The following is a 13,254-nucleotide window of genomic DNA, read 5'->3' as shown; positions in this document are numbered from 1 at the left end:
TCCATATGGGTTATATTTCTCTATTAGAGTGTCTGAACCATTGGTGCTCTTTGTTTTCCAATGGACACTAGAAGAAATTTATTATCATGAATGCAGTTGGTAAAGTATGAGTTTCTTCCCCATTGCCTTGGAACTATCTGCCCTTTCATTAAATACTGTCCCGTATGGAAATAAACTCTTCATGCACATTTTTCCCTATTTGAGAGTAAGTTCTTTACCTACGCAAAACGTGTTTTAGCTCTAATTTTGCTTTCCTTTACAAAACTACCTAGTTAGAACGAGATAAATTTCAGCCCACCGCCCTCATCATGGCCAGTTATACACTAGGGTCTGCTAGCTTTATGAAGGTGGAATGACAAAGGCTTTGGATCATTTCCTTCACTTTAGCCCAGGTCTGCTCATGTGAGCCAATATTTAGTCACTTGGGGGGGAGCCTCTGTAGTTTTTGTAGATGATTAAATTATTTGGAGAAATACATTCATTCTGTAACATGTGTTCTGCCCTATACAGATTCATGATCTTTCTCTTTTAAGGAGCCACCGTATTGACATGGCACTAAAAAGAAGGCTAATTCGATTTAAGTCTGGTCCTAGTAATAGTCTATATCCAAGGAGGAAAAAAAATTATATACAGGGTCCTCTTACTCAGTTTGAGTAGAGGATGTATTCTTCCCCCTCTGATTTATTTACAGGGAGCAGAAAGGAGTCGTACTTTAACTGAACTTTTTTGCTCCCTCCCCCCACTCCCACCCCTTTTTTGGCTTTCTTTTCAGAAGCAATGATACAGAAAAAAGAAAATACTCCTATGCCCCAAATAAGGCTTCTTGTAGATAGGTAGTTGGCTAGACATATAAACTACATAGCGACTTCACTTTCATATGGAAAAAACAGGCTCCTTTCCCTCCCACCCCACAACTGAAGGTACACTTAGAATGATGCATGTGGTCAAAGCTGCAGGCTGGGGGGAGGAGCAAAAGCGGACCATGCTTGGTTCACCTTTCTCCTGGCCTAAGTGGGCCTCTGCACTCTGCACTGGGACACTGGGGAGCACACTAGAGGTAGCCCATTGTGAGTGGAACAAAGGATGCTCATAGTACTCCTCATCGGAATTGGAAGGGTCATCATCAGGCACAGAGACCGAGATGGAGGGGGCTAGGAGTCTACGCCTCTCCCCGCTGGTGGCATGTTCATGGCTGGGGGACCTGTGTAGAGGACCCACTTGATCCTCAGCCCCTTCATCTACAAACAGACACACAGGAACAACCTGCAGGGAGAACTGGACAAGACAGACACAAGATCACCTGGACGAGACAAACACCTGCACAAGGACACATGGGCCACAGAAGTAGCACAGTGGGATGGAGGGGAGTTAGCAAGATCAAGGTGATGGAGGATGGAGGCAGTGAATGTTTCATGGTTCAGTAGCCACTGAATTTACACTAGCCCTTAGGTAACCTTGGCATTGATTTGAATAAATCAAAGGCACTCACACCCCTTACTGAATAATAGAAATTATCTATCATTCCCCTCAAACAATAGATGTTTGCAATAGAAACACTGCACAAAACACTGCAATAGAAACAAAGCATTGCAATACAGATGTGTTATTTGGAAGAAATTCTTTCAAGTAGATTCTTTTCATGCTTCTGTCAATGTATTTATAAGTTAAAGAAGAAGAAAGGTGTTAGGACCTGATGCTATACAATTATAGGGGAAAAGAGCCCTGTTTGAAGCACAACCTTAATTACCTAGGATGCTCAATAGTTAGCATTTTGGTTAATTTAATTTTTTGTTAATGACTTTTACCAGAAAGCCATTTTTAATTCCAGGCCTGTCAAGAAAAATCTACAATGTGTTATTCCTCTTCCCTGCCTTGCTAAGGAGAGCACAGTGGCCTAGCTCCTTCTTTTTGGGTGCTAACTCCTACGGGGATCCTTTTGAACACTGGTTCTCATGGCTTTAAGAAAGTCCCTAAAAATATAAACTGATTTTCTTTTCTTTTTCTTCTGAAAGCTTAAAAGAGATACCATTAGCTGACAATGATTTCTACAGAGCTGGCTTCAGATTCACCAAGACTTTATTCTATGTGGTTTCATTTACACTTCTGGCTCTTGGCTCTTCTTCTATTTCAAACCCTCATTGCATATTCCTCACTGAAATGCGAAAGTAACTGCTCTCACTTCTGTCCTTTCCAGTGTCTTGGCTTAGAAATCTGCCTTATTTAAATATATTTCCTTAGGTACGCAAGTGTAGGTCAGTCTGCTTAGCACTTGGATTCTGGTATATTTCAATGAGCTTTAAGGATGATGGCAACAAACACTATTTGGCTTCTGATGTGGTACAGACAATCCATCTCAGGCCTACATGACAGGTTACTGAATTTGCTAATCACTATTTATTTACTTATATAGAGAAATAATTTTTAAATTTCATCTTTCAATAATAAGGGTTATTAAAATTTTTTGAAAGTCTGTGTATCTAAATTTTATTTCGATCAACATATAAGCAGCCAGATTAAAGCATTTATTTGAAAATGCACTGTATGGTTAGGGCAGTATCTTATTTTCAGCAACCAAGTGCTGACAACCAGAAATAAATTTGAAATCATAAAGATACTAAAATAATATTCTGTAGAGGGAATACTTTTAATCTCTTGAGCACATTGTTTACTGATTGTTCAGTGTTATTTTTTTCTGGATGGGTGCTCAGAACTTTTTCAGCCATGCTGCTCATTATATCATGGGATAGCAGAAGCCTAAAATTACATTCGATATTCTTAGTTCCAACGCGGCACGATTTCTCAGCTGAGCAGATAATTGGCTGAGATCTGGCCTACAACACTGGCTGAATCATAAGCCCTGGGTTTGTCACATGTCCTAGCCATTCATATTTCCCCCAGGACTCCTTAAGGCCCTAAACACATATGCACGTATGCAAGTTACTCCTAAAACTTCCAGTAGGCTCAACAGATTGCATGGACAATCAGTCCGTGAAAATGGCATAGTTAACATCTTCTGGGGAGTAGAGCTGACTGCAGTATAAAACTAAAGAATCTGAAGCTGAAAGCTGGGAGTTTAAAGGCAATACTCCTTGGATGTTTGGACCTTTTGAAGATTTTGACTTTCTCTTTCTTGTTGCCATTGCTCATTTTTGAAAGTGCCAACATGTGAAAACAGCAGAGTCTTGCTTCAGATCTGTAACATTTCAAAGAAGCAGTATTTTCTATTCTGAAAACTTTTACTCTAAACAGAGGACAACAAAAAGAGCAAAAAACTTTAAGGGCTACGGTGGAAAGGAGCTTCTTTGTAGTATTTGTATGGCACTGAGCCAAGCAACTTCAAAAAGAATGTACGGCAAAGCCCAGTCTTGGTACTATGAGCTGTGTGTGCTCCATGTCTCTGCTTGGGACCTATGAGCCTGAAGTCCATCTGCAAGTTCCAGCGATGTGCTAAGGAAGTTCTACTAAGGGGACCGTAGCTAGCTAAGACCAAACAGTGTGCTTGGTTCCAAAATAATGACAGAAGAAATAGATCCTATTTGCTATGGAATCATGTATAGCATCCCAGGGGAGGTGGGATACATACCAGTTATAAGTAATGAGTTCTTTATTTGGGTATGCTTTCAAAAAAAAGGAAATTGGTCTAGTACCTTGAACAACAAAAAACTCTCATTGGAAGATCATTTCCCTTTCTTGGCCCCACGTTAAGAACCTAGATAAGAGATGGCTTTAGAGACACAGTGGGGCTGTGATTGCAGGGACTGAAATTTGGACTGGAATTCTGGATTACTGGCCACGACATCCAGGGGCAAGGAGTGGAAGTGAGTATTATCTACCTCTATGGGCCGCCGGGAGGATTAAATGAGGAGAGATCTGAGAAAGTGCCGAGCACAACGCTGGACTCCACGCGTGTTATCGTCTTTGTCTTCAATACACTCAGGCACATTGTCATGTACCTCTGCTTTCCCTTCATTGGAGACATCAAATTTAGACTTGAGAGATTTGCAAAAAGTGAATTCATTTCATAAGTTAGCTTTGTTGTTTAAGGTCAGGATTGAATGTCGTCCTTTTACTATAAGTACACATGCTTTGGTGGACTCTGCTTTCACCACGAAATATTCTATTTAATAATGTGATATTTTAAAGGATAGGGCTGCCTTATGAACCTTAGACTTTTACATAGTTCTGCTGCATAATGATAATCTTTAAAAATGAAGCTTACCTGATTTCGGTGGAGGAATACATTTTCCCTAACTTATTTTATATGATTTTTTTAAAAAAAGCATTTGAAAATTAATTTTGAGTTAAAGTAAGATCTGCCACATAAAACGCAGCCTTGGTCTGTCAACCCCGTTTGGTACAAATGAGCAGTCACTTTTATGAAAGACGGAGTCTCTGGGGGACTCAGTGATTTTTGCCTGCCTTGGCATCACAGCTTCTGCCCCACCGTCTGGGGCAACTGGCTCTGCTTACATTGTTCTCCACTCTCTCTAAGCCCTTTCCATGCTGCAGGCTTTTGACTGAGGACTTAGTTTGCCAACTGTGTTTGCTGCCCAGAAGGATATGGAGGGGAAAATGCTTTCAGATTAGTGACATCGCTGACCCAGGAAAAATCACCCTAGGATTCTGGAGCAAACCTAAGAGGGCAGAAAGTTTCCTCATTCTATTTTCAGATGATTCCATTGTTCTTGCACGGCTTCCAAATCCTAACAGCTCAGTCCAAATGACAACTATTATGGTTAGGCCAAAAAGAAACAGGAGATTAATTTGCAAACATCACACCTAGTGCAGGATTGATGCGTTGTACCTGAGTTTCCTTTTAAGTGTGCTACTTGTTTATTTTTTCCATCAAAATCTCTTTGTTTCCCAGAATAAGCATACAACTTGGGAATTATTAATATTATATCAATTATAACAAATGAATATTCAGAACTTACAGTAATTAACATCTCAAATTATCTTTGGTGGAAGCATTCATGCTTCCCCTTTGGGAAAGAACAGCTTTTAAAAATATTTGATAATTAATAAAAAGTAATCATATCCTCAAAATCATTGAATTACTCGATTTAATCCAAGAGCTGTCTTACATTTGTATAAATGGATTGGCAGTCATGTGCCTTTAAAGTTTCTTTGAGGATGTGTTGAAGTGGGTAAAAAAAATCTCCTAGATGAAAAACCTACATGTTCCTTTCCCACTCAAACTGCTATGAGCTATACATTAATAGAATTTTTCCTAGGTCTTTGTAAACCAATTGGTTTGAAAAACTGAAGAGTTGAATCCTGTCTTGTGACTTTTCACTAATTTATTTTATGATATATAAAACTTAAAAAAAAATTTTGTACATGCTTTAAGAGTGGGCTAAAATAAGACAGGGGCTAGTATGATTATCTAGACTCATGCCTTTCACATATGTAAGGTAATAATATTACTTGGTCTTTTAAATTAATGAGGTAGAGTTTATAAAATACATACTTTTTTCATATAAGTAAAAAAATGGTTATCCTTTTAAAAGCAAATCATTAGGCCTTCGTATAGTTTAATGCTTTCTTCTGAAAACATGAAAAATAGTAATTCAATAAAAATACAAGTTTGGTTTGAAAAATGTTAAGAATAAAATATCTTCAATCATCTTCAATAGGAAGTAAGTTGAAATTTTCCCCATACTCAAACAACATGGGGAAAGCAATCCCCCGACATAAGGAAACAGTTATTCTGGAAAGTGTACCAAAATGTGAAAATGATTCTATGGTTTATTTGTATTTTCATTATATCCATGATATCACCTGCCAGGAAAGCAGACTGGGTGAATTCCCAGGTGGATGGGCAGACCCTGCTGCTCCTTCTGCTCCAACTCCCATATAAGAGCAAGAAGGGTAAGTTACTTGACCTCCAGTTGACTCTGGAGTGAACGCCGTACCCAGTGAACATCTTGGGTTAAGAAGATTCTCTGAAAGGCTTGAAGTGGGGGTTTAGAGACATTTTCAATGACTGGAGGGATGTACAGCTGTCATGGAAGGCTTTCCACTGCTTTCCAGGTGAAATCGAGACTCCCGAACCAAGGTGCATACTGCTGACTCTTAAACCCCTTCACTACTCTACCCCTTTCTCACTTCCCAGGAGCCATGGGATGTCTTCAGTTCCTAGAAAACTTCATGTTCTTGCTCACGTGAGTCCCCTTGCACGTCCTGGTCTTTCTGTCCCAAAGCCCTTTCCCTCCATCTTTGCTTGACCAACTCTTCCTCATGCTTCTGAGCTCAGCTCCTTACCTGTCTCCTCACCACCCCCAAAATTAAGATTTCCCTTGTCCTATCTTCAAGTTCTCTGTTCTTTTCCTTCCTAGGGCTAATGCAAGTTGAAATTATTGGTAAGCTTCTTTACTGGCTTTCTGTTCTCTACCAGACTGTGTGTTCCTTACAAGCAGGGATCATGTCTGTTTTGTTCACGAGTGTATAGCTAGAATTTAAAGAGCGCACTGTAGGTGCTCCATAAATATGTGCCAATGAATGGATGAAGGCAAAAAATCTTTCAAATCTGTAAACTAAAAGATCAAATCACATTTTCAGGAAATTAACTAATAATCATAACTGCCACTGATTATAGTCCCCAAATTTTCTTTTATTCTTCAGAATAATTTAGTTCAGCTAACATTATTTCAGGCAGTAAATTAGAAAAAAAGCTTCAACTTAAGAAAGAAAAAGCTCACTAAAAGAAGTTTAGGTTTATAAATCTGTGACAAAAGTAAATTATGTTTACTGAGAGTTCATAGTTCTGTAATTTAGGAAAATCTGTATTTAGGAAGTCAAAGAATATTTTAAATGAAACTAATCACAAATTATAAAAAGACAGTGAGTCTTTTGTGATGCTTTTCAATTTTTAACAGTAAAATAATTGCTAAAAGGGACAATAAATGGAAAAATGAAAAAATAAATGAATAATATGGAATAGTATTAAAATTCTGATTTTAGTATATGAAAACTAAGTTATATTGAAACAACACTTTAGCTATAGCTCTTCTCTGTCTTCTGTACCTCAAACAATACACAATAGTTAACTTGACTTAAGTCAGAAAACCAGTAATAGTTTGCTTTTAAATAGTGCCTTTCAGCTCAGATTCTGAATGAATATTCTTCAAAGGCATCCCTCTGTTTTATTAAACGAGAACTGAAAAGCTGACACAGCATTCTATGTTGACTAAATGCATAAATATACTCATGACAATAACAGGTCTCAGCAGGGAAGAAGCCATGATCTCAGCTTCTAGTTCACTGCTCTCAATATTAGAGTCATACACTGACTTCTTCACTTATTCATTAATATTTATTGACAGTTTGCTATGGGCCAGGCCCTAGGGAAGCCCCTGGCAACACAATAATGAGCAAAACAGAGACAATTCCTGACAACATTTCCTTATGATTTCATCAATAAATTTACTTTTGTTCAGTCACTTATAAGATAGGATTGTATTTTCTGTGTCAAAACATTTTATATTAATTAAGTGAACTGCTTCTCTGTAGCTATTCTAGCAATTTAAACACAAAGTTATCTTCTCCTGGATCAAGCAGATTTTTTCTTTTTTATTTATCATATTCCTCCTACTTCTGATTTTGTATAGATAAATGACTATACATTTATGTGAAGTCTGTGTCTTCTGGACTGTTTGAAACAGAAAGCTCTCAAGCTGGGTCACATACTAACCCACACTGAAGTCCACTGCTTATGGACTGATGCTAATTTACCCTTTATCAGAAGACAAACCTCAAAAAGTCCACTAGGCCTTACCTTCTTCCACTGCGATGGTCTGTTCTGAGGCTGGTGATGGAGGTGGAGAAGGAGGCAGATTAGCTGTTTCTTCAGCTGCTAAAGATCAAATAGTGGAAAAATGAGATACAGTTAATCCTGTTAGGCCATTAGATGTGTAACAGCTCTGCCATCTGTAAAAAGGTCTCTCTATGAAATTTAGGAAAAGATTCACTAGTAAGCTGCACTTGACTTATTTTCTGTTCCATTACCTGATTCACATAGTTTAAAAAACCTAAAAGGAAAGAAAAGCATTTAATATTTAAAAAAAAGTCATTTTGTCTTCCCTATAAAAATGGATTAATGATGCCTGCTAAGGCATCATTAATCCCATTAATTGTGTCTGCTTGTTCAATTAATAAACTATTTTATTCTGGCCCTAATCTACTATATTCAAACACACAGGCAAGCATTGTAGTTTGGATTTAGCTTGACTGACTGAAAAAAATATCAGAACTCTATATTGTTCAACTTCTTGGTCTGGAAACAAACGTAACCTTCATCATTCACAGTATTATAGGTGATGTATTTTTTAAACAACGTTTTGTCCACTGAGTCTAATGTCAAAATGCATCTTCTGTATGTATTCTCAGAAAAGAAAAATGAAGCTGTCACAGCCTAAGGCAACCTTCAAACAGACAATATGTACTAGTGGGAGCCGAGTAATCTTCTGGCCTTGGCATTATACATGAGAACCAAAGACAAAAGTTCTAAAAGATGTCATTCATCCACAGTTAACTCTTTTTTCTTGACCACTCATATGAAGGTAAGGAACTGCAAAAAGGAAATATTTATCATCAAGGCCAGCAGGAAAATCTATTTTACAGAGCATGTGTTTTTCACTCTCAAAAAGCAGCTTTGGGATGACAGGTGACTTCTTAGTTCCTTGACCCTGTGGGTTTCTATAGAATATATTTTAAGGCTTCAAATTTAAGAAAGGGGGTGTTTTTTATTTAAGGTATAAAAGTGAACCACAAACTGAAGGTTAATGTTTTGAATAAGATAATTTTCCCCCTGTTTAAAGAGAAAAATAAACCTTTATAATCAAAGAACATTTTACTGCAAATAATGAGTATTAATTATCCTGGGAGAACAGAATTTTTATTGCTTAATTTTTTTAGGTGTTTAAATTGCTTAAAGGAGTACTGACCAGAAAATCAAATATTAAGGGTACTAGACTGTTTGAGACAAAATTGGATATGTACTCTTTTTTTAGACTTTAAAAACCATACCTTTCTATGGATTAGTTAAATATACCTATAAAATAGACATATGTTGAACCTAAGAGAGTTTCCTTTCTTGTCTCTGCCTGTATATACACCACATCTATCTATCTTCTATCTATCTATCTATCTATCTATCTATCTATCTATCTAATCTATCATCTATCTATCAATCGTCTATCATCTATCTAAAGGAGGGGCAGCAAGCCTTTGGTTAGGAGTGTTTTCTTCAGCAAGCACAATTATATTACCTGTTTGGCCCTGGAGGGCATCTGACTTGTGACCGAGAGAGAGAGAAATGCTATCTCAGTGCCCTTACATAGACCAAGTGAAGGCTAGTACATTATATGGGATACAAAGTCCCTCATGATTCTAACAAAGCCCCGACTATAGGTTTTCTGTAGCTGGTTCAGAGGGACCCAAACAAACGAGACAAGCATTCCCCAAAACCCACAAAGGGAAATACTTATTTCTAATTGAAGTATTAACACTTTTTCTTTACAAGTGGGTGCCATGACATCAATAAGCATTGGCTTTATTTTTGTAATAAATATCTCTAGAGGTCTGGAAATGAAAATTTAAGAGAAATTTAGGGGTAAAGTCTAACTATAAGCTTATCACTGTGAAGACTGTCCAAATACTACAAATGAGCCTGTCAAAAAAGGTGAAAATAGGTGCCAGGGTCTCCCAACAGAGGTGTCTGATGAATGTTCCATGTAAGGATGAAGTATGAGATAGGGCCTCTCTTTGACCAAAGACTTGATCCTGCGATCAGGGTGCAAGCGGATACAGCTCTTGAACATTTACCTAAAGGCAGAGCTGCAGGCTGATCTTTCTGTTGAGCTTCTTTCTCTTGTTCACCTTTCAGGACCGCTACAGCCTCAGCCGTGACTACTTGAACTATCCTTGCAGACACTTCCTCTGTAATAAATAGTAACAAAAGAAAATAAAAGAGTGAGATGTCCAAAACAGGTAGCAAAGAGGAAAAGTAATGAAACAATATAGTTGACTAGAATTTTCTTTTCTGTCTTCCCCCCAAAAAGTACAATAGAATTTACTAAATTGCAGCTAAAACACAAATACATATATTGTAACCAAAAACAGAAAAGAAGAAAAAAAGAAAAAAAAAAGGAAATAAAAGGGACTGGCATTCTGGGAGCTAGGCAAAATGAACACGGAATGAAAGAAAAATAATTTGTATGGCATTTTTAAAAAGCTGTTTATACAAACAGAAACAATTAAAAATTTTGTACCAAGTAAAACAAATTCAGAAAAGAAAAGATTCATTTTGGATTTAATATAAAATGTTTTGTAGTTTTCTAGAAAAGTTTCCTTACAATATGTTTCTGTGCTGATTTGCAGAAATACCATAATTTAAAACCTAAAGAAGATGCCTCAAAATGTGAATCTGTGATCAAACAGCATTATCCAGGATCAATGTGAACAAGACCAATTAAGAAAGACCTGGGAAGAGAAAATTTGAATGAAATACACGGAAATGATATATCAGATGGCCTCTTTCTAAAGAGCTACTGCTTTTCTAGATAGCAGATGTTTTAAGGATCTTTAAGGCCATATAACATACACTTACCTAGTCAGTGTAATCATTTCATTAAAAAGTGGGGGGAGGTTCATCATTAAAATGACCAGTCTGTGAGATGCCAGATAACTGACTTTTTAAATAGCTACTTGACTATATCTAAATCCTCTCATTTTGTAGATGAGGATGTAAAGGCTAGGTTATGAGATTTGCTCAAGTGCACGCAGCTGATGGAGCCAAACTGAGATTAGAACCCCAGTTTCCTAACTATTATGCTGTTCTTTCTCCCAAGCAGGAAAACAGCAGAAGGAATAATGAGAAAACAACCATAAACTTCTCTAACAGTCATGTGAGAATGATCAATGGAAAAATATGAACTTTTCTAAAGGTATGAACTAAGGCAACATATTCACTCTCAGATCTGCTGTCTACCTAAAGTACAAAACTGCTAGTCTTGAATATGTTTTGAGACTATGAAACAAGCAACTGACCACAACTGAGCAATACTATATATTATCCATGCATGTATGTATGTACCTATCTATTATCTATCTATCTATCATCTATCTATCTAGCCATCCATCTATCATCTCTATCATCTACCTACCTACCTATACATCTTATAAAGTTAGCTAGTGTAATAGATAACTTACCTCACTTGCATATATTAATTTGCAATGAAATTCAGACATTTAAAAAACCAATAAAATGATTTTTAGCACTTCTAGAACCTCAGTGTTTCATAGGAAATTCAGTGTAATGGAGAGGTACAGCAAACACTGCAGAAAATGGGACATACATAAAACCCATGTATTTTATGGATCATTCCTGCATTTCCCTGCTGGCATTGACACAAAATATAATCTCTCCTATGGCATTTGGTACATCTGGCATGGAACTGTGCTGGTACACATGCCTTATCTCCCTGGCTATGTAAAGTTTCCCAAGTCAAGGACTCTCTCTCTATCATTGTTGCAATCTCTGAATGTAATGCTCCTCTCCTTGATCTTTACTCAGATTGGTTGCTTAACACAACTTTTTGAAAGTATGAAAAATTAACATGAAAGGTCTTGTTCATGGTATTTACACAAATTTAGAAATAATCCATGCTCAGTATTATATTTACTAACTTAACCCCCCAATTAATCATTTACTGAATTCTTATTTAAGTTTTGATGTTTAACCATCTCTTAAATGAGGGTCCCAGATTCTTGTGTACCTACTGATCAATTTTTCAGAGTCCAAGAATGCTTAACATGAATTAAATTTCTTAAATTGGGAAAAAAATCCAATAAAAATAATAAAAAGCATCTATTGGTTTATGTGAACAAATTATAACTGAGCAATGCTACATTATTTGTCATTTTGTTTGGAATTGCATTTAGAATAATTTTGACACCTCAGACAATTAGTTTATCTGTTGTGGGCTAATAAGAAGAGAACAGAGTGAAAATTATACAATAAAAAATGCATTCACACAAGATGTAGGCCAAAAACCATCATGGTACACTATACAACAGACTTTCAGAATATTCTACAGGCAAGGGAAGGAAAAATTGAATCATTACTTCTCTCTAGTCAGAATGGAATGGGCATGTCCAACCTAAATAAAATGTACTGTATCAGCCAGAACCACATTTTTTATGAGTGATAATTTAGTTTCAATAAAGCAATACTATTTATTTTACATGCTAAGTAGTAGGACATTTGAATTTAATTGGTTTTGTTGTTTCAAATAAAGTTCATTTATAGGTGTGTTTGAGTTTCATAGTTGAATAAGAACTTATGAAGAAGGCAATTTTATTTTACATTAAGCAAAACTTATAAGATAATAATTTACCTCAATCTTGGGAAAATTAACTATTTTTCCTTAAAAGGATTTAACAGACTTTAAGAAATGCTATTTTAGAATGATCAAACAGGGTGTGTGGGAGCCCTGTTAATGACATATTATCTTCAATTTTTTTGGAGAGAATAATATTGCTAAAACTTCAAACAGGCAATGTTAATTGTTTAATATTAACTTTGCAGTGTGAAAAAAAATTAACATAGGATTGTTCTGAGCGTTTCAATTGGTCCAGCCTCTTTAAAATCTTCCTCTAAGCAAAGCCTGCCATCAATGCAGAGGTGGCAGCTTCCCCCAAGGAGAGATGGCCTTTTCCCAGTGGAAACCTAATCAGCAGATCTCCTGGGGTAAGCTTTACCCTTACAGCCTGGCTCCTGGGACAGGAGAAAATTCACACAGGGTTTGGGTAGAGTTCAGAGAAGATTAATGGTAAACATGCCAAACAAAGAAGACAAAGAGAGTAACAAAATCAGACCTACGAAAATGATAACATAAGAGTTATGATATGTGTGTATGAGATCTCTCTCTCTCTCTCTCTATATATATATATAAAATCACTCATCCTAACCATTTAACCATCCTACCTGCCATCCATTCAACCATCCATCTATCCATCGTATCTTTCTATACAGGAGATCACTGTTTTTTATATTTTAAGTTAAAGGAAGTCACATGGACTTTAATTCAGAGAAATGTGGGTACAAACTCTAGCATTGCTACATTCTACTTATTTCATACTCAAACTCATTGGGTTTCAATGCCTCATCCATGAAATGGAAATAATAATAGCCCCTGTCTCACAGGTTGCTGTTCAGACTCAATTGAGTAATTATATAACAGGCCTGGCACA

The 13,254-nt window shown here is 36.7% G+C and overlaps 1 protein-coding gene across 23 annotated transcripts in view; it reads right to left on the bottom strand.

Annotated features, from left to right (window-relative positions):
- Positions 1–13,254, bottom strand: part of MAP2 (microtubule associated protein 2) — a 75,439-nt gene that overhangs the window by 42,076 nt on the left and 20,109 nt on the right. For 17 of the 23 annotated variants that reach the window (XM_044913711.1, XM_044913712.1, XM_044913713.1 and 14 more), the window contains exons 2-3: positions 9,826–9,939; positions 7,778–7,855 (exon numbers count right to left, since the gene is read on the bottom strand). In XM_044913711.1, coding sequence (XP_044769646.1) covers positions 7,778–7,855; positions 9,826–9,939 — 192 coding nt within the window. The remainder of the gene's footprint in view (positions 1–7,777; positions 7,856–9,825; positions 9,940–13,254) is intronic. The other 6 variants (XM_044913724.1, XM_044913717.1, XM_044913718.1 and 3 more) reach the window with 1 other exon arrangement.

This window comes from Neomonachus schauinslandi, chromosome 3 (assembly GCF_002201575.2).
Source record: "Neomonachus schauinslandi chromosome 3, ASM220157v2, whole genome shotgun sequence".
NCBI classification, from domain to species: Eukaryota; Metazoa; Chordata; class Mammalia; order Carnivora; family Phocidae; genus Neomonachus; species Neomonachus schauinslandi.
This window is presented reverse-complemented; position numbering and strand designations above follow the sequence as displayed.